The following is a 20,441-nucleotide window of genomic DNA, read 5'->3' as shown; positions in this document are numbered from 1 at the left end:
TCTCATTTGTACTCAGTGAGTTTTGTGGAGAGCTGCACTGCCCTCTGCTGGGCACAGCGCTTGCTTCACAGTCTTAAAATATACTCTTTTTAGTTTGACTATACATTTGCCAAAAACTGCTGATGAGATTTTTAAAGCTCATTCCTAAGTGATGGCGTCTTTTCTCTAAAGCAGGTTAGTTTATAGTAGTTCTTATTTGCTTTATGTTATTTTTGTATTGTAGATAACTATCATCTGATATTTTCAGATAAAATTGTCAGATAAGAACAGATATCTATGACATGAAAATCACTTATTTATTTTAATTTTTCCAAACAATCTCATCTCCTTACCTGGGTATTGTCTGAGAATCTGCTAAGAGCCATAAAAGACTAGGGCTTTGTCATGGCCTCTAATCTAACTTGGGTTTATATAGTCTGTCCAAATGGTGTTACTTAGTAGTGCTGTCTTATTCCTGGCATTCCAGACACATTTCTCAGTATTTTTGATAATTCCTTGACCTTTTCACCACAACTGGAAGGCTTGAGGGTAAGTGCCTTTACCTCCAGATGAGCCATTTTCAGTACAGTCTTTGAAGACCTTTTACATACTTTCTAAGGCTGGTTGTCCTGAATGTAACAAAGATTCCAGGTCTGGTCCAGGGCCACAGAACTTCAGGGCTGGGACTGAAGTAGACATGGAGTCTCAGGATCCTGTCCACTTAGCTTCCTCCTCCATCTTCACGGTGACCCTGGACTTCTGAGACCCTTAGGGCCTCATGGAGCACATTGTGAAAATCAGAGCCTAATTATTCTTCACTGATATTAGTCTGGCCTTCTATGCAGCCACAAGAATGGTCTTTTGAAAATGGATACTATTATGTACTTCCCAATAGCTTAAGAACCTTCAGTGTTTTCCCACTGGAGTTGATCCTTTAAGCAAAGTCTTTGGCCTTTGATGTTAAACCTCAATATCTGGCCTCTGCTACTGTTCCAGCCTCCCCTCCCATTTCAGGCACCTGTGCTTCAACTACTTAGACACATGCTGTTTCCTGAAATTTCTGTGCCTTGTCTCATGTTCCCTTTGCCTGGAAAGACCCTACATCTCACCACCTGGAAACAAAAAGTCCTTCCTGTTCTCTTCAAGTCTTAGCCCAAGCACTATCTCTGAGAAGTTCTTTTGCTCCCTGTATCAGTCAGCTCAGGCTTCTATAGCAAAATACCATAGACTGGTGGCTTAAACAGCAGAAGTTTATTGTCTTACAGTTCTGGAGGCTAGAAATCCAATATCAAAGCATCAGCATGGTTGATCAAAGCATCCTCACCAGAACCACTTCCTGGTTTGTAGATGACCACCTTGTGACTGTGTGCTCACATGTCCTTTTCTCTGTGTGTGTACATAGCGAGAGAGAAAGATCTCTCTCTTCCTCTTGTTATATGGCCACCAATTGTATCAGATTAGGACCCCACCCTTATGATCTCATTTAACTTTACTTCCTAAAAGCTCTGTCTCCCAATACAGTCACATTGGGGGTTACAGCTTCAACATAGGAATTTGGGGAGGGACACAGTTCAGTCCATAGCACCCTCTGTCCCTGCTTCCGCACACTCCCAAGTAAAGTAAATCATTTCCCCCCTTAGCACCTTGTACACTTGTAGGAAGCCAGGAAATAAATACTCAGACCTCATTTTCTTCATCACTTGGGCTTCCTGCTGGTGCTTTCCATTGCTGGGGACAAGGTAACACACTGCTTCAGTCCTTAGGGGTCAGCCTCCTAGGGCACAACACAGGGTACTGTGCAGAATGGATCTAGAGAGTGAGTGGAAGAGATCCAACAGGCATGACTGTCTATTCAAGGTGTGTCTCGAAAGTTGTAAAAAGCTGAAAATGAACTGTTAGATGTATGGAAGTTTAGAGTGGGACTCGTAACTTAGCTAGCCAAACTTCATTTTACAGATCAAAGAACTAAAACCCAAGGGAGTTAAAAATGACTTGTTTGAGCCTATTAGTTATTAATAATAAATATAATACATGAACATCTTCTGTGTCACACACCAATAAACACTTGTAATAGTGTTCTGTTGCTGCATAACAAATTGCTACAAATTTAGCAGGCTAAAATAACACCTGTTAATTAACTCAATATCCATTTATGCTTTAGATCAGAAGTCTAGGCAGCTTAGCTGGAGTCTCTGCTTAGGGTCCCAAAAGGCTGAAATCAGAGCGTTGGGTAGGTTGAGCTCTAATCTGGAAACTCTGGGGTCAGAATCTGCCTCCAGGCTCATTCCTCAGGTTGGTAGAATTCATTTCCTTGTGGTTGTAGGCCTGAGGTCCCTGTTTCCTTGCTGGCTGTCATCCAGTGGCTGCTCTCAGCTTCTAGAAGCCACTCACATTCCTTAGCACTTGGCAACCTCCATCTTCTAAGCCAACAACATTGCTTAGAATCCTTTCTGCACCTTCGATCTCTCTGAATTCCTCTCATGCTCCCAGCCAGAGAAAACAATATTTTTTAAGGGCTCTTGTGATTAGATTAGGCACACCTGGATAATCTCCCCTTTTCCATATAAAGTAACATAATAATAGGAATAACACCAGGGGTGAAGGTCATGGGAGGACTTAAAATTCTGCTTATCGATTTATTTACCTGATTGTACCTAATCCTCATAATACCTTTTGAGATAACTGGTAGTATTCCTGTTTTATATACAAGAAGTCAAAGACTAAGAAAGTTAAATAACTTACTAAGCAAGGCTTATCGATGGCAGAGCTGGAATTTGGACCCCAAACTTGCCAAAACCTTCCTTATCACCACCTTTCTACAGGATAGAACACAAACTCAGAACTATCTTTACACTCTCCTGCCCAGTGAACTGTGGACTGCACCAGACTATCCACCCTACATGTGGCACTTCTGCGGCATAGACATTTTGGTGGACAATAATATTTTAACTGTGAGCTCTCCTTTTTTTTCAGTGCACCAGTAATTACAAGACCAGAGAAAAATAAAAGGCTGAGGAGACCTGATACTTATCACATAAGAGCTACTATCTTCTGGACACACTTTTAAGTAATATTTAGAGATAACAAATATTTATGAAATGCAAGACAGAAGCCTAAGATATCAAAGAGTTTATAGCCAATTATTTCATATCATTGGAACCACAGGTTCTTTATCATATAAGTAATATAATTATTTGTTTGTCTTATCCTTGATAAATCCTTCCAATAAAAGAGTTACGTTCTACAAGAAAAGTGTTACTTGAATATAGCATACATCTGTCCGGAGAATTTCTGATTGGGTTAGAGCTGGCTGAAAACTGAAAATTCCCCACCATAAATGGATTAATGCTTGTGCTGAATTCTATAACAGAGGCCCACGCTTAAGTCCATATATGTATATCCCTGTTGTAAAAGGGTAGCTTCCAACTCTTTTAAATTATTGGTTTATAGCAGTGCCATGACCATTCCTTTAAATCACTGTGACTGCTGGCAGCATGTCAAAGCACTCCTGTTGCTACTACTTGCCTTGGAAAAATAATAATTTTTACAAATAGTACTACAATAATAATTTCTCTATTGAGGGGGATGAGGGATAGTTTCTTGACTGCTTTCAGCCTGAAACTGTAAATCTATCTACTTTTCTGAGGCAATGCTTTTGGTAAATTTTGGGACTCTCTCTCATGGACTTAACTCAAGAACTCTGAAGTTGTAATGTAAAATTCTGAGAATACAGCTCTGATTTGTCATGCATATTAATCTTTGCATGTGTGTATGTTAACAGCATTAAACATTTTTGTACAAAAACTTTCCAGTACAAATAACCCTCCTCCTCCCACATCTTAGAGCTTCCCAGTCTACCCTCACATCTTTTTTAGAAAGTCATAAAAAAGACTGTTTTAAACTAACTTAACTCAGAATCCCCCCCAACCTTTTTTTCCCCTTCACACAACTTTAATTAACATCCCATGAAGAGCTTGGGGAGAATTGCTTTAGGGCAGTTTAGAAGATTTAGAGATAAGACAACTGTGCTAAGTATGGGAACTGAGTTATATACTCCCCCAAACTGCTATTGAATTGGAATAGCTCAAATAAATTTAATAAAAATAAACTATTTAAGTCTACATATATCATCAGAAGTTATGTGTGAATCATCTGAGGAAAGATACTGTACAAACCTTACAAACATAGCCCCTAGCACATGGATACTGAGCTCACCTAAGCCCTGTTTTTGTTTTGTTTCCAGTTGGCATAAAATCAATTTTTTAAAGTTCCTTGTTTTCTTAAAGGGGATGGAATCTGGGTTATTTTAGACTGAAATTAAATATATTATAAATGTCCCACTCATCCTCACGCCTTCTCTTAGATACAAAGATAATGGTATCTCTTTCTTCCCTAATTCCTTAACAAAATTCTCCTTTTAATAAATTTATTGGCTAGTTTCCAGATGACTTTGAAAGTTCTTAAATGATATTTCTAAAAATAAAATAATTTCAATTTAAATATGGGAGATTCAAATATAAAACACTATAGACTAAAATCCCAAGAAAAGGATTTAAAACATTTTTTTAAACCTAGATAAGTAGTAGATGGCACACATTTCCACATGGATAGCCCTTGGCACCTGGCCCAGATTTTATGGGTTTATTTCTTGCCTAGTGGTTTGTAGCTGTCCCTTTTTATTATAGAAATGGAGCTCTGGTATTAGGAGTCTGGAAGGGATGTGGTCATTCCAGCTCCTTCAGTGATGACAACTCTGACTAAAAGAACCATCCTACCCTTCTTGAGTCACATTCCTGCCAAGTGCTCTGTTACTGCAGGTTACCATGCTGGGGTAAGGATGCAGATGAGGCTAATATATTGGGATTTTCAAAACTATCATGAGTGAACCATAGGTTTTCCCCACTTAGAAAAACTGATAATCAGGCATAGTCTGACTTCTTTAGCTACTTCTTTTTCCCTCATCACTGCTGCTATTGGTGTAGTGTTTTTAACCTGATTTTTCTTGCTTTAATAAAGGTATTTCAGATGGGTGAAGGGGTGGACAGGGAATATAGATTTTCTCAGAATGTAAATATTCCAAGAATAGCCAAGATGAAAAATAGGAAAAAATATAGAGATGGCTATTTTATCACTGGTTAATATACCTCTTTTATATAACATTTTCACAGTAAATATAATTTATTTAACCATGCTACAGCTTGTCGTAGTATAGTTCATGCTTTAGAAAGCCCGCAGGCTTTATTTCACTTACTCTTTTACTATTTGTCTTTCAGATTCTAGAATCTAACTCCCCTCATTTCATAGCATACATGTTGTACTGGTGTAGAACTGGATAATAAACATTTCCAAAGGAGCTCCAGTATTCATCACATCCTTGTAAAATTATTACTTCCTTCTTTAGTGAACCACTTTGCTAATATTAGGATGCATGCCATAGTTCACAGCCATATAAGGATCTATTTATCTATATTAAGAACTAAATTCCCAACCCACCTCTTTACCCTCAGGAAGGTGTGATTTAAAACTTGATCCAAAAGCAATGTGATAGTTTTATGAATAATTATATTGTTTTTGTTAACCGAAGAACAAGAATGAAGAACATACTGTAGTAGAATAGTATGCTCCTTTCCACTAGATGGAAGTATGAGATAACCAGATGTAAGAGTCTTTTATAGCTGAACTGGAATATGCAAAATCTTCAGCGAATTCTTACCAAATAAAGAATTCTGACCAATGTGTGCACAAGGGAAGTATTTAGCCTCTCCACCTTCATATCTCTGACACTCTGTCTCTTTCTTTCTCTCTCTTTCTGGGACTGTATAAATCAGATCTAATGTTTTCAGTTTGCATACCTCACCTTAAGAAAACAGGACTCAAAAATCAATAATTATTTAATAATTTGTTATTTGGCAATGAGTTTTTTAGTTGTTTTGTTTTTTGCTAATTTTCTGATGTAGAGAAATCCAATGATTTATATTAATTTTAAATCCATAAGACTTATTAAACTCTTAATGATGGTGATACATTTTTATATGATCAGTCATAGCATGTGTGGTTAACAACAGTTTAGTTTCTTCCTTTCTGATGAATCCTTATGACTTGTATTTCTTTGAACTTTCTTACTGCTCTGGTTAGTACCCGCAGGACAAAATGAATGAAGTCTCGATGGCAAGGTTGCTTTCTTGCTTCAGATCCTAAAATGAATGCACTAAGTGTGATGGATGCTGAGTCTTGTGGGGTTTTTTTCCAGAAACCCTTTCTAAAATCCTAATTCCCTTCTACAGCTAAAATTACTTTAAAATGTAATCAGAAGAAATGTTGAAATGTATTGAATCCTTTTCCTATATCTGACGGGAAGCAAACATTTACCTTATCAGTTTCCGCTGTTATCTTTATTTTCCTTCTTTTTTTACTTTAGGTTTAGTCTGAATTTTTCCTAACTTCCTGAATTAAACACTTAGCTTATTAATTTTTATTCTTCTAATTTGAGCATACCTTAACTATAAATTTCCTCCTCAGCATCCCTTTAGTTGTGTTCTACAAGTTTCAGGAAGTAATATTTTTGCTTTCTTTTTCCCTAAAATGATTTTGGTTTTAATTTCTATTGTAATTTTTTCTTTCAACATTGAATTTTTTAAGAGGCTTTTTAAAAAAAGTACTTTGTAGTTACATTTTTGCTGATGATTTCTAACATAATTGCATTCTGTTCAGATAATGTGGTTGATGATGTGTCCTTGGGCATTTCTTGAGCCTTGCTCTATGGCATAGTAGACTTTTAGATTTTCAAAGTGTTTCAAATACTTATAAAAAGAATGTATGTTCTCCAATCACTGGATATGATATTTTTATGTGTCTATTAGATCAAGCTTGATAATTGTGTTATTCAAATATTCATTTCTAATTTTTTTAGTCTCACCATAATGATGGGTTTGTTCATGTATTTCTTATAGTTCTGTTACTTTTGCTTATATATGTTGAAGTTAGGTTATTAGGTTGTATTAAGTTCAGAATTGTTATATCATAGAAGTGTTTTTAAATGTTTGTTACAATGAAGTGACTCTCTTTATTAGTCATTAAAGGAAAAAGCATTAATTGTATGATATTCATATAGGTATCTAACTTACATTTTGTTGGCATTTACCTGGTTAATCTTTTTGCATCTTTACACTTTCATCCTTTCTGTGTGTTTAAACTTTAAGCATTTCTTACAGACAGCATATTGTTTAATTTTGTTGTATTATCCTTCTGAAAGCCTTCATCTTTCAGCTGGAGAAATGGGTCCATTTATAGTGACTGTTGATATGCTTGGGTTATATCAACCATCTAATTTTTGCTTTCTGCATGTCCTAATTGCCTCCGTTTATTTTTTTCTCCTCTCTTATTTGACTAATTACATCTTTATACTTTCATTCCTTTTTCTTTTAGTTTAGAAATTACATTTCTTTCTTATCTAGATATTTTAACATACATGTTTAACCTCTAATGTTAATCTATATCTTCAGTATCTTCCTGAACAATATAAGGATATTAGACTGTTTTCTTAAAACTCAGATTCCTCCCTCTAACTTATATGCTATCATTGCCCTGTATTTTAGTACCAGTATAAGTTTTTAACCCCACAAAGTCTCTCTACTCCTCTGTTTTCCTCTGTCACCTTTTCCAGCTTCTGCTCCTTTACCAGACTCCTTCCTGAGTCCTCATCTTCTTCCTCTGCTCTTCCCCCAGGAAGTGAAAGTGACCTGTTCAATTAATTCCCTGACTTCCGAACTTATATTTTCTATCAGGCTACAGTTTTTAACACTAGATCTATATATCCTATAATCTACTTGATATCTTTACCCTGTCTCATAGGCATTTCAAACTTATTATTTCAGTTTTGGATAACTTTCACCAACCTTTTGCCCCATACCTCAGATCTGTTCTTTTGCTTTTACGATCTAAGAAATTACATTCCTTTCACCAACTTACTCATCCTGGAAACCTGGGTTCATTTTTTAACAGACTGGACCTTCCCTTCACCATCACTATATATGCACAAAGTTTATTCAGTTTCACATTCAAGGATATCTTAAATTTGTTCTTTTCTTTTTATCTCCAACATCAAATAATCTAGTCCAAGCTATTACACATCTTACCCAGGCCAAAACAATAACCATCCAAGTTGTAAATTCCACTTGCGAAGTAGCAGTAGAATCTCTGTTATTTAGAACCTTGCCATTGCAAATTGGATGCACCATTGACATGTTAACTGGTCTCCCTACTTTCAGTTATGTCTACCCCTAATTCATTCTCCATGTGACAAGTATTACAATTTTTGAAAATGATCTAATCATGTTATTCCATTACTTAAAAGCCTTCTGTGCCTCCTGATTGATCTTATAATGAAAGCCAAATTTCTTAATGTGCCCTACAAGCCCCTGCATGATCTCAGGCTTGCCTACCTCTCCAACCTAGTCACCACCCCATTTACTTACCTCACTGTAGTCATACCAGATTTATCTGATCATGGGACCTAAGGGCACAATCTCTTTCCTAATTCAGGACCACCACAAATACTCTTTCCACCCAGAATGTCTGGAGGCTTTTCTTCTCCTTTCATTACCTCTTCTCAAATACACACACATACATAATTCACACCTGTTTTACACATCCTTCAGATATCAACCTAAATGTCACTTTCTTATGGAGTAATGTTCTTATGGAGTCCTCTCCTCACCAGTTCTAAGTCAAAATTATACCCTCTCGGGCTTCTCTGGTGGCTCAGTGGTTGAGTCCGCCTGCCGATGCAGGGCACACGGGCTCATGCCCTGCATGGGAAGATCCCACATGCCGCGGAGCGGCTGGGCCTGTGAGCCATGGCTGCTGAGCCTGCGTGTCCAGAGCCTGTGCTCCTCAACAGGAGAGGCCACAACAGTGAGAGGCCCGCGTACCGCAAAAAAAAAAATAAATAAATTAAAATTAAAATTAAAAAAATTATACCCTCTCAAAGTATCCTGTACTTTTCTTTCTTATCAGAAATGCAATTATAGGTGTGTGTGTGTGTGTGTGTTTGTATGTGTGTGTATTTGTTTAATATCTGTCTCCCCACCAGGTGATAAGTTCTAGAATGTCAGAGACTGGGCCTAATTTTTTCACTATTATGTCCTACTATCAAGTTCATTGCTTGGCACATGGACACTCATATACATTGCATGAATGAAAGATTACATGCCAGACCAGTCTGGGGAAGGGAGCCGGTGTCCTTCAACTATAAGAAGGCCAGAGACTTTGTCTTCTTATACATAAGGGAGCACATGATAGGTGATCACTATGTGTTTGAAGAAATAAAAGAAGGGGGAAGGAAAGAGAAAGGAGAAAGGAAATAGAATATGAGAAAAGAGAGGAAAGGAAATTGGAAAGGGGACAGAAAGGAAATGATAAAAGCTAAACCTAAATCTTGGATTACCGTCCTTGATCAGAAAAGGATATATCTACCTCCTTCTCTCTCACTTAGGGACAAAAACAAAAACAAAAACCCATGGGCAATGGCTGTTATCGTGCAGTAAAATATGAAACTGCTTACTGTGATAGTTTTTTGGTGATTTTGTTTTATTTATATATCTGGTCGAGAGAATGAGGAATACCAGATGGGGTTATCCTCAGACATGCCCCCTTGAGCATGCACTTTTTAATCAAAACCTAACTTTTTTCAAAGTCTTATAAAGCGAAGATGCATTTATATGTTTCCTTGTTTAAATTTATGGATGGCTACTTGTAATCTCCTCACCCTCCCCAAGACTTGACTTTGCATACCATTATGTGGAATATTTGTAAAAGTATATTTTGAACTATATATGTATGACTGATTAGATCTAATTAATCATTGCCTACTTATCTCCAAAATTATAGAAAAATATGTCGTAACTGCAAGTGTGGCCAAGAAGAGCATGATGTCCTCTTGAGCAATGAAGAGGATCGAAAAGTGGGGAAACTTTTTGAAGACACCAAGTATACCACCCTGATTGCAAAGCTAAAATCAGATGGAATTCCCATGTATAAACGCAATGTTATGATACTGACCAATCCAGTTGCTGCCAAGAAGAATGTCTCCATCAACACAGTTACCTATGAATGGGCTCCTCCTGTCCAGAATCAGGCATTGGTAAATAATAAGGGGGTGGGAAGTCCCGGTATTAAAGTTCATGGGCTACTTATTTAGGGCAATTCCTTTAGTGACCCTAATCGACCTCAGGTCTATTATTTTTCTGGGGTCCCCATTACTTTGACTTACAACTCCTATTGGTCTTTTGAAAGTAAGATTAGATACCTCATAGAATTTTTGACTACCTAGATAATCTGTGTTAACTTTTTCAAAGAAATGGTCTGACATTTTTAATAATTAAATGAAAAACAGAGGTTTTGTGTAAATCTAGTAACTTCTGTGTTACTCTTGAGAAGATTTCTCTTAAGATAGTTAAGAATATCTAAAGAATAGAATTTTCTTTCATTTTTTATAATTCAGAAGATGTTCAACACTATATTTCTTTTACTATGTAAGGCAAAAAAATGCAATTTTGTGTCAAGCTACTTCCACTAATACAACAACTAGAGGAGATATTTGGAAATCTTTTAAGAAGGTTAGTTAAATCATAAGAGTGAATCTTGTGATATCATTTTCTTAGAGTGATGAAAAGACTGATGATCCTTAGACCATTCTAAACATGCTGCCTAAAAAATTGTATTCTCTTGCAACTATACAGTTGTGTTTTTTTTTTGTGGTACGCGGGCCTCTCACTGTTGTGGCCTCTCCCATTGCGGAGCACAGGCTCCGGATGCGCAGGCTCAGCGGCCATGGCTCACGGGCCCAGCCGCTCCGCGGCATGTGGGATCTTCCTGGACTGGGGCATGAACCCAAGTGCCCTGCATTGGCAGGCGGACTCTCAACCACTGCGCCACCAGGGAAGCCCTTTTGGTTTGTTTTTTATAATTTTTATTGGAGTATAGTTGATTTACAATGTTGTATTAGTTTCAGGTGTACAGCAAAGTGATTTTAGCACATGTAAACATTAAAAGAAACTGGAAAAAAGAAAAGCTTTAATTTCATGAAGAAAAATGTGTTCACTTTTACTGACCTCAGTCTATTTATTGTACCATTTTTAACGTGTTAACATCTCAAGATATTAATATTATGAAGATCAATTGTTAGTAATGGATAAAACTGACTTCTTTCTTCAGTATTTTGATTCTAATGAGTGTTGTAAAATATCATTTATATGATGGCCAAGGCATCTCCCAGTTAACACCGGTCTCCTTGTGGTCTAGGCCAGGCAGTACATGCAGATGCTGCCCAAAGAGAAGCAGCCAGTGGCAGGCTCAGAGGGGGCGCAGTACCGGAAGAAGCAGTTGGCAAAGCAACTCCCTGCTCATGACCAGGACCCTTCAAAGTGCCATGAGTTGTCTCCCAAAGAGGTGAAGGAGATGGAGCAGTTTGTGAAGAAATACAAGAGCGAGGCTCTGGGAGTAGGAGATGTCAAACTACCCCGTGACATGGACGCTCAAGAGCCCAATAAAACATACATTCCTGGAGGGGATAGAAGCACCACGACATCGGTAGGGGCCATGGAAGACAAATCAGCCGAACACAAAAGAACTCAGTATGTAAGTGATAACAGTCACGATGTTGGGCCAATTGGTATATTTTACAGGTTCATTCCATTTCTTTGAATGGCTGGTGGGGGGGCGGGGTCGACGGGGAGGAATACAGTTACTCTGTTTCCAAAAGGGAGTAGGTGAGGGAAATAAATTGAATTATAATTCAGTTTAGGCTTATTTTAGAGAATTATCTACCACGTTTGAAGCCTTGGTCTAAAGCCAGGTTTTCTGATTATCTGTTGCCGAAGATAATTGTGAGTTTTATGTATACATAGCAGTTAGCATTGGTGTCGTGCTGGAATACAACATACAATCTAGAGTCTGTTTCTAAACATAATTTTGATGTTATCTCTTCCCATAAATAAGAATAATACATGCTTAGGTTAATTCAGTTTTGCTTGTGAGAACATGCCTAAAATTCAAACTTAAATTTATGTGGATATATGGTCAATCATACTTTTAAAAAGTCTCTCTAGAGAGGGATATTGAAGTCTTTTTTTTAATGCCTTGAAAGTAGAAGCAAATTGTGACACAGATGAACAAAAAATAAGAACTAAACTTACTGTAATGTGTTTCTCACAGATCCCGTTAGCACATCAACCAACAAGGCTTAGTCCTGTATTAAAAAAAAGAAGAAAAAAGTACAATAATTTCTAAAGTAGTCATTTTTGAGAGAACTACTAAAATTGAAGTGAAAATTACTATTAGCCTTTTTCCATAAGCAGCTTTAATTCAGAAAACAGTGCTCTGTTACACATAGGGTGCAAGAATTAGGTTTGGAGAATCTCTAGGCTTTCTGGAGAAAGCCTAGAGATTCCTTTTCACAAATACTAACACCATATTGCCTACATGGACAAATTACTGATTTCAGTAGAAATTATTTTTCTTGAAAGTGGTTTCTCTGAATTCCTACTAAAACTGTTGATGAGAAATGCCAGTCTTAGGATAACTAGATTGTTTTGGCTGGTTTTGCTTTCAGTCCTGCTACTGCTGCAAACTGAGTATGAAGGAAGGAGACCCAGCCATCTATGCTGAAAGGGCCGGCTACGATAAACTGTGGCACCCAGCTTGTTTCGTCTGCAGTATGTGCCATGAACTCCTGGTCGACATGATTTATTTCTGGAAGAATGGCAAGCTGTACTGTGGCAGACATTACTGTGACAGTGAGAAACCCCGGTGTGCTGGCTGTGATGAGGTATGTTCTCTGGGGCCACCTAAATGCAGGCTCCTTTTTGCACCCATCTATGGTTTCTCCACCATGGTAACCAGGCCACCCTTAGCGAGAAGGTAAGATGAATTAACCAAGCATTAGTTGCTTTATTTATATCCAAAGAAGTTGAATGAAAAAACTTTTAATTTCAGTCATTCTGAGTGTCCATGTTAACTGAGTTACCTAATGAAATACTGTCCAGAAATGTAAAAGATTGATTTGAACCAAACTAAATAATCACCCAAGTTCAAGCTTTCGGTTGTTTTCAGACTTCACACCCCAAAAAGTTGACTGATACTCCTTGTGCATCTAAATCCGTTATTGGTCTAAAGAACCTAGCTTGGTTATTTGTTGTAAAAAGGAAAAAAACATGATTGATCTTATTTTTATCCTCTTCCCAGCTAATATTCAGCAATGAGTATACCCAGGCAGAAAACCAGAACTGGCATCTGAAACACTTCTGCTGCTTTGACTGTGACAACATCCTAGCTGGGGAAATATACGTGATGGTCAATGACAAGCCCGTGTGCAAGCCCTGCTATGTGAAGAACCACGCTGTGGTAAGAGACATCTTGGGATGTGGTAGCCTTGACCTGCCTTATTTAAGCCTCCTACAAAGGAGAAACAGAAAGCACTACTCTTAAGTAGGAAACACGTGATTCCTACCATAGGGTGTTAAAATCCAGGTAATTCAAAACAATACATGCACTGACTAGGATGAACCACCTCAAGATTCTACCTGTGCAGTTTACACTATAAACTGCTACTTGATAATCAAATCCCCACCAAAAAAAAGTTCCTTAATGGGAGTGAGATTGATTGATTCTCATCATACAGATCAGATTTCACTTAAATTAAGGTATTTAGGGGCTTTTCATATTGCTTTAGCTCTATTTTAATGTTTATGTTTCTGTTCTTGTTACCAGATCACCCACTGTGGCTTTGTTTTTGCTACCTGTAGATTGTACAGTGCCTATTTCTTAAACTTTCATTGAATTTATATATATAACAAAATTTGACTTGCATATTTATATTTATTTGCATGAGCCAAACATTCAAATATTTAATGTGGAAGTACATATATATATATATATATATACACACACACACACACACACACACACACATACACCCTGCTTACACAGAGCTTCTGTTGAATGATTGCCCAGAGATAGATAAATTAAATAAAGAGTAGATAAAGAAAGAGTTGACCATATATGGTAAAGCTTATAACCCAGGGGGTATTAAAAGGATAGATGTTTACTTTATATACAGATAAATAAGTACTAGTTAAAGATCTCCCTGAGCTATCAAGTAGAGGAGACTCCTAGCTAAGGAATAAAATGACGTATTTATTATGTATAGTTCTCGGAGTATGATGCAATGAAAATACGGTAAGAAGTTTTGGTGTCAATGCCAGTTTTCAACCTTTACCCACTGCCCCCAGATATAATCTATCAGCTCTCATCTTCTATCCACTCTGCCTCATCGATATATCTCAGATTCTCACAGTTACAACTACTCTACTTCAGATCTTTATTTTTTTGTTGCTTGGATTATTGTAGTGACCTCAAATTTGGCCTCCCCACTTCCATTCTTCTTGTTCAAAGCCACCTTCCATAAAGATGGAAGATAATCTTTCTAAAATGAAAATCTGATCATTAAGGCTTTGCTTAATAGATCCAGCCCCTTCTTACCTGTCCAGCCATTTCTACTAGTCATCTAACCCAAATCATACATTTCCCAAGTTACCTGCATTTCATAGTTTATACACTGTGCTTTGTCTTCTGCTCACACTAATTCCTTTGTCTGATATGTCCTCCTAGTCCCTGTTGGTTTTTTAACTTATTTATTTATATATATTTTTTGGCCACGCCACACAGCTTGTCGGATCTTAGTTCCCCAACAGGAATCAAACCCAGACCCCCGGCGGCAGTGAAAGCGCTCGGTCCTAATCACTAGACCGCCAGGGAATTCCCTCCCTGTTTTACTTGACTGTGCCTGCACATTCCTCCAGACTAAGTTTAGGCTTAACTTTTTTTCAGAACACCTTTCCTGATTCCCTACCCCAAGCTCCACCCCTTTCTCTCTGGCTAGGCTGGATGCCTCTCTTCCCACAGGGCTCTGTGTGCGCTTGCCCACATGTGTGTAATTGTTAATATCATTCATCTGTCTCTTCCACCAGACTGTAAACAGCTGGAGGATAGAGCTTGCCTCTTTATTTTCATACCCTCAATGTTTGTACTTAGGAAATGTTTGAGTGACTGACTTGTGTTTTAACATTTCTCATTTGCTTTGGGGGTCAACATGGACTTTCCTTATACCTGGGGATAAGATGTTGAATCATCATATGGCCTGATACGTCATTTAGCTAAAAAAAAACGCTTCTCTAAATGTTGTTGCAACAATTTCTCTACAGAAGAAGATTATCATAATGTGCATTTTACACATTACAGGGGTATGTTACCTTGGTTTCAAGGACTAGAATGTAAATTCCACGAGGGCAGGGATTTTGTCTGCTTTTTTTCTGTTCTATTTCCAACACTAGAACAACACAGTAGGTACTCAGATATTTATAGAATAAAGCTGTAAACAGATGAAACTCCTTTATTGTTACAAGCTTCTTTCCATTGCATTGCAATAATCATTGGAGAGGAATAACCACAGATATGATTAAAAAGAGAATGAGAGAATCTCTAAATTATTTAGCTTTATAATATGGCATGATTTCTTTTAGAAGGTTTACTTTCTCAGTAAGATACACTATTGCCATTTGCTTAATATTAAAATGAACATATCTATCCATCACCTGAATAAACCTTAGCTGATAGCAAAGAGAGGTACCCATGCAACATGCTAAATGATATAAAAATTGGAAGATTATCTAGTTCAGGGAATTGATCTGCTTGGATCTTTTAATCTTAAAAAGAAAAAAAAAAAAGGAGTGAGAATACAAATTATTTTTAGACCTGAAGCCAAGAACCCAATTCAAAACAGGGCTTTTCTGAGGAAAAAATTAACCTGGAAGGAGGAAAATGAGAAATAACTTAGTTTGTCTCTTCATGGTCTCTGGAATTCTAGTCTCAAATGGCCACCCCCAGAATTCACATCTCTGAGATTTCACAGGATCCTCCTGATAGAGAGCACATTACAACAGATGTCATTATCAATTTTATATTGTGTATACAAATAAATAAAAAGTAGGAGGGATTGAAGGAAATAAGAACTTATTGAATTATTAGCAGTTTAATTAAGAATCCAGGAAAGGGCTTCCCTGGTGGCATCGCAAAAAAAAAAAAAAAAAAAAAAGAATCCAGGAAAAATCTAATGCCAAGCAGAAAGTGGTGAAGTACATCATCTCCCTGACTGGTCCTGGAGTCTCCAGACCTTTGGTTGGGGCCTGGGCAGCTTTCAGATCTATGAAGAATGAGGGATTGGTAGTTTTTACCTGGGATCATATCAGACTTTGGGATGAATGGCCATCAAATTATTAATAAAACTAAATTTCATGAAGCTCACAAACCCTAAATAAATTCCTATACCATTCAGCGTGCTAATTATTTTTTTTTTTACCAAAACAATTTCCTTAATTTTACGTGCAGTTGAACAGTAGTTATCACTTTTTAATTGCAAATGAAAATGTGAGTTTTGAAAAATTATAAAAAGATCTACAAACATGAGAGGGCTGAGATAAAGAAGGTAGATCATGGTCTAAAATCAAGGGAATAAAAACTTGAGTGTGAAATGCTTCTATTGTACACAAACAAGTTTTAAAATATTGAAAAAATAATATGAAATATAGAAAACAAAAAGGGCAACATTCTAAATGAATTACAAAGCTATAAAAAATGAATATAGGGCTTCCCTGGTGGCGCAGTGGTTGAGAGTCCGCCTGCCGATGCAGGGGACACGGGTTCGTGCCCCGGCCCGGGAAGATCCCACATGTCGCGGAGCGGCTGGGCCCGTGAGCCATGGCCACTGAGCCTGCACGTCCGGAGCCTGTGCTCCGCAACGGGAGAGGCCACAACAGTGAGAAGCCTGCGTACCGCAAAAAAAAAAAAAAAATGAATATACACAAAAGTAATTGCTTACATGGTGCAGCTACAAATTAGGAGTATGTTTGTAATCAAAACACTCATTTCTGTTGTATTCAGCAATAGTGGATCAATCATGCAAAGAGAGTATCTCCCTTGCTTCTCAGGGAAGATTGGGTTGACATAACCTGTGAATTAAGGAGCTACAATCTCTGTAATTAGAAGCCTTGTAGTTCTAAAAAATATGGAAAGTATATTTCAGGTCTGAAGTGAATATTTATAACAAGGCCTCACTTCACACCCTAAGCCAGTTCACCCACTGAGTGGCAGCCACACTTTCAGGTCTTTTCAAGTAAGAAGGCTTAGGCTAAATGACCTTCCTCAACCCACCCACCCTCATCTCTCAGGAATTCCTGACAATCACATTAAGAGACCAAGGGTGTGGAAGATTAGTCACTTTGATGTAATGCTGGACAATCTTGTTGGTTTCTTCATTTGTTATAAAATATTTAAAACAAAAACTTTAGACACATTGATTTATGATATATATAAACAAGAAGGCATATGAACTATCTAGTGTTCTGGAGCTCTCAACTGGGTAGTTTTGTTTTCTGCTGTAATATTGCCAGTTATTCATTCATTTTCTTTCTATACATGTCCAACTAAAGAAGAAAATTATGTGTGTTTGTGGGTGTGGATATGTGTATGTCATATGTTTATTTGTACATAACATACATGTACACTGAATGGTATATGGAATGTAAGTGTTAATGTTCCATGATATTAGATTATACATAAATTATGACATGACAGAAGCCAGTTAACTACAAGTTATATTTTTAGTGCAAACTAATTATTCTCAAACACTGTCAGTATTTTTTGACTGAGTCCTTAATTACTTTGAACATGATTTTCATTTACTACTGTCTAGAAATTAGTGGTGTTAATAATCTCATGTGTCATAGGTAAGACTGGTAAAATGACCACTTCAGAGCTTTAGTGAGTGAGGAAAAATCTCTTTTTTTTAAGCCTATTTTTTAGAGCAGTTTTAGGTTTACAACAAAATTGTTAAGGAGATACAGAGATTTCCCATATCCCCCCTACTCCCCTCACATGCATCGCCTTGAGCATTATCCACATCACTCACCAGAGTGGTACGTTTTTTAACAAGGGTGAATCTACATGGACATAAATCATAATCACCCAAAGTCCACAGTTTACCTTAGGGTTCACTGTTGATGTGTATTCCATGGGTTTGGACAAATGTATAGAATGGACAAATGACATATGGACAAATGACATATATCCATCATTGCAGTATCATACAGAATATTTTCACTGGCCTATAAGCCCTCTGTGCTCTGCCTGTTCATCTCTCCTACCTCCCTGTCCCCTACTCCCTACCCCTGGCAACCACTGATCTTTTTATTTTCTCCATAATTTTGCCTTTGCTAGAGTGTCATATAGTTGGAATCATACAGTATGTAGCCTTCCCAGATTGGCTTCTTTAACTTAGTAATGTGCATTTAAGGTTCCTCCAAGGCTTGACAGTTCATTTCTTTTTAGCTCTGAATCGTATGAATGTACCATAGTTTATTTACCCACTGATGGATATCTTCCAAGTTGTGGCAATTACAAATAAAGCATCCGTGTGCAGGTTTTCGTGTGGACATAAGTTTTCAACTCATTTGGGTAAATACCAAGGAGCATGATTGTTGGATTGTATGATAAGAGTAAGTTTAATTTTAAGAAACTGCCGAACTGTCGTCCAAATTAGCTGAACCATTTTGCATTTCCACCGGCAATGAATGAGAGTTCTTATTGTTCCACATCCTTGTCAGCATTTGGTAGTATAGGAAAAATCATAAAACTTATTTTATAATTGCTAATGTACAATCTAATAGAATACACTAGAACCAAACACACTGCTTTGGAACTTGCCGTCAAGACTTTTTGCCGTGGGGATATCTTACAAGCACTGAGTCCTGTTTGGACTTCAACTGTTATTTCTCACAGTGTTCCACGTATAGACCCCCATTAACAATTGTTGGCTATGGAGGTTAATGAGAAGAAGGTCATTCTCAGTTGTATATCTCTGAGGTTGTCATTCTCAGTTTAATCTGCCATCTGAAGCAGTGCGCTGAGTTTGTTCTAACATGAAAATGTTACCATCACAGTTCGATCTCTCATCTTCTTCTCTTCTTTGTGTAATTGACTTAACAGGTATGTCAAGGATGCCACAATGCCATTGATCCCGAAGTGCAGCGGGTGACCTATAACAACTTCAGCTGGCACGCATCCACAGAGTGCTTTCTGTGCTCCTGCTGCAGCAAGTGTCTCATTGGGCAGAAGTTCATGCCAGTAGAAGGGATGGTTTTCTGTTCAGTGGAGTGTAAGAAGATGATGTCTTAAGAGGGGGTACCAAGCAATATTGAGCCATAGCTAACCAGAGTGTTCTGTATTTCTACTGTAAAATGCAATTTAGAAAAACAAAAGGAAAAAAAAGAAACTATAAAGGAAACCAGGAGATTTTGTTCAGTATCTTTCTTTGATGTTTTTCCTTATCAAATTTTTCATATCAATTTTTAAAACCTGCTTTAAGCATTTGATTTTAAAAATGGTAAAGAGTTTTACATTTTCTTGGCTTTCCAGATGTAAAATCTTTTGAGTTGGAAGCTTGGGTTTAATCATTCTTCATATTCCTGCCCCCTTTGTGCCAAACACAGTATATATGAAACATTTAAAAGTTAGTATTTGAGTGGAAAGATGAGCATTTCATGTTCTATATTCTTTTTCACTTCTTGTATAAAATGAAAAGGAAATTAAACTTGCCCTAATGCCAAGGTTCTACGTTTATTGCCTCATCATATTCACTGAATTTTGTAGTGATACACAGTGAATTCTTTTGACAGAGAAAATAGAAATGCAGCATAGTATGAAGAGCCGTTATCATTTTAATGCCTATGCATTTGCTATTTCCTAACTTAGGCAGAGGTGGCTTTATCGCATATCTCTATTTTTTTTATTTGCTCTGCCTCTCAGTATTCTCTTTGTAAGCTGATGACCTCCATCTGTGGCCTTGAATATTTTATTGTCACATGTGGCATCCACACTTTTTAATTCTATAGATGATTTTTGGCTTGGACGTAAAAGCCAAGCCACTCCTTTATATTATGCTTTCAATCCAAAGAACATGCATACTTTTTGTATCCAAGAAACTATAACTTGTATTGTTTGCACTCGCCTGCTGTGGTTTGGATAGACTTTTTGCATGGTTTTCTTTCTTTTCTAATGGATACTGTCCTAGGATGCCTTTTCATGGGTATATATCAAATGCCTTCTTTGCCTGTATACTTCCATCCTTAGATATTTCTAATGTTAATTCTGCCTTATCTACTTCCATACATAGCTATGCACTATGAAAATTAAATGGAATGAATGATATGTATATTATTATTCAAAATAAAGTCTCTTTCACTTTAGTACTTGTATCTTTATTCTTCGTATCCTTTTCATTTCAGAGCAAAAAAATCCTTCTGCAATTAAGCATTTGTTACAGCAGGGGGCGGTGTTTCCAAGCATAAAAA

General features: G+C 37.2%; 1 protein-coding gene across 1 annotated transcript in view; it reads left to right on the top strand.

Moving 5' to 3' along the window:
* Positions 1-20,336, top strand: part of TES (testin LIM domain protein) — a 47,660-nt gene extending 27,324 nt beyond the window's left edge. The window contains exons 3-7 of the mRNA XM_024757823.1: positions 9,868-10,120; positions 11,281-11,616; positions 12,590-12,805; positions 13,222-13,380; positions 19,078-20,336. Coding sequence (XP_024613591.1) covers positions 9,868-10,120; positions 11,281-11,616; positions 12,590-12,805; positions 13,222-13,380; positions 19,078-19,266 — 1,153 coding nt within the window. The 3' untranslated portion in view covers positions 19,267-20,336. The remainder of the gene's footprint in view (positions 1-9,867; positions 10,121-11,280; positions 11,617-12,589; positions 12,806-13,221; positions 13,381-19,077) is intronic.
* The last annotated feature ends 105 nt before the right edge of the window (positions 20,337-20,441 follow it).

The sequence above is a fragment of the Neophocaena asiaeorientalis genome, unplaced genomic scaffold (assembly GCF_003031525.2).
Source record: "Neophocaena asiaeorientalis asiaeorientalis breed wild unplaced genomic scaffold, Neophocaena_asiaeorientalis_V1.1 scaffold116, whole genome shotgun sequence".
NCBI classification, from domain to species: domain Eukaryota; kingdom Metazoa; phylum Chordata; class Mammalia; order Artiodactyla; family Phocoenidae; genus Neophocaena; species Neophocaena asiaeorientalis.
Note: the sequence above shows the minus strand (reverse complement) of the source record. Positions and strands in the feature narration are given on the sequence as shown.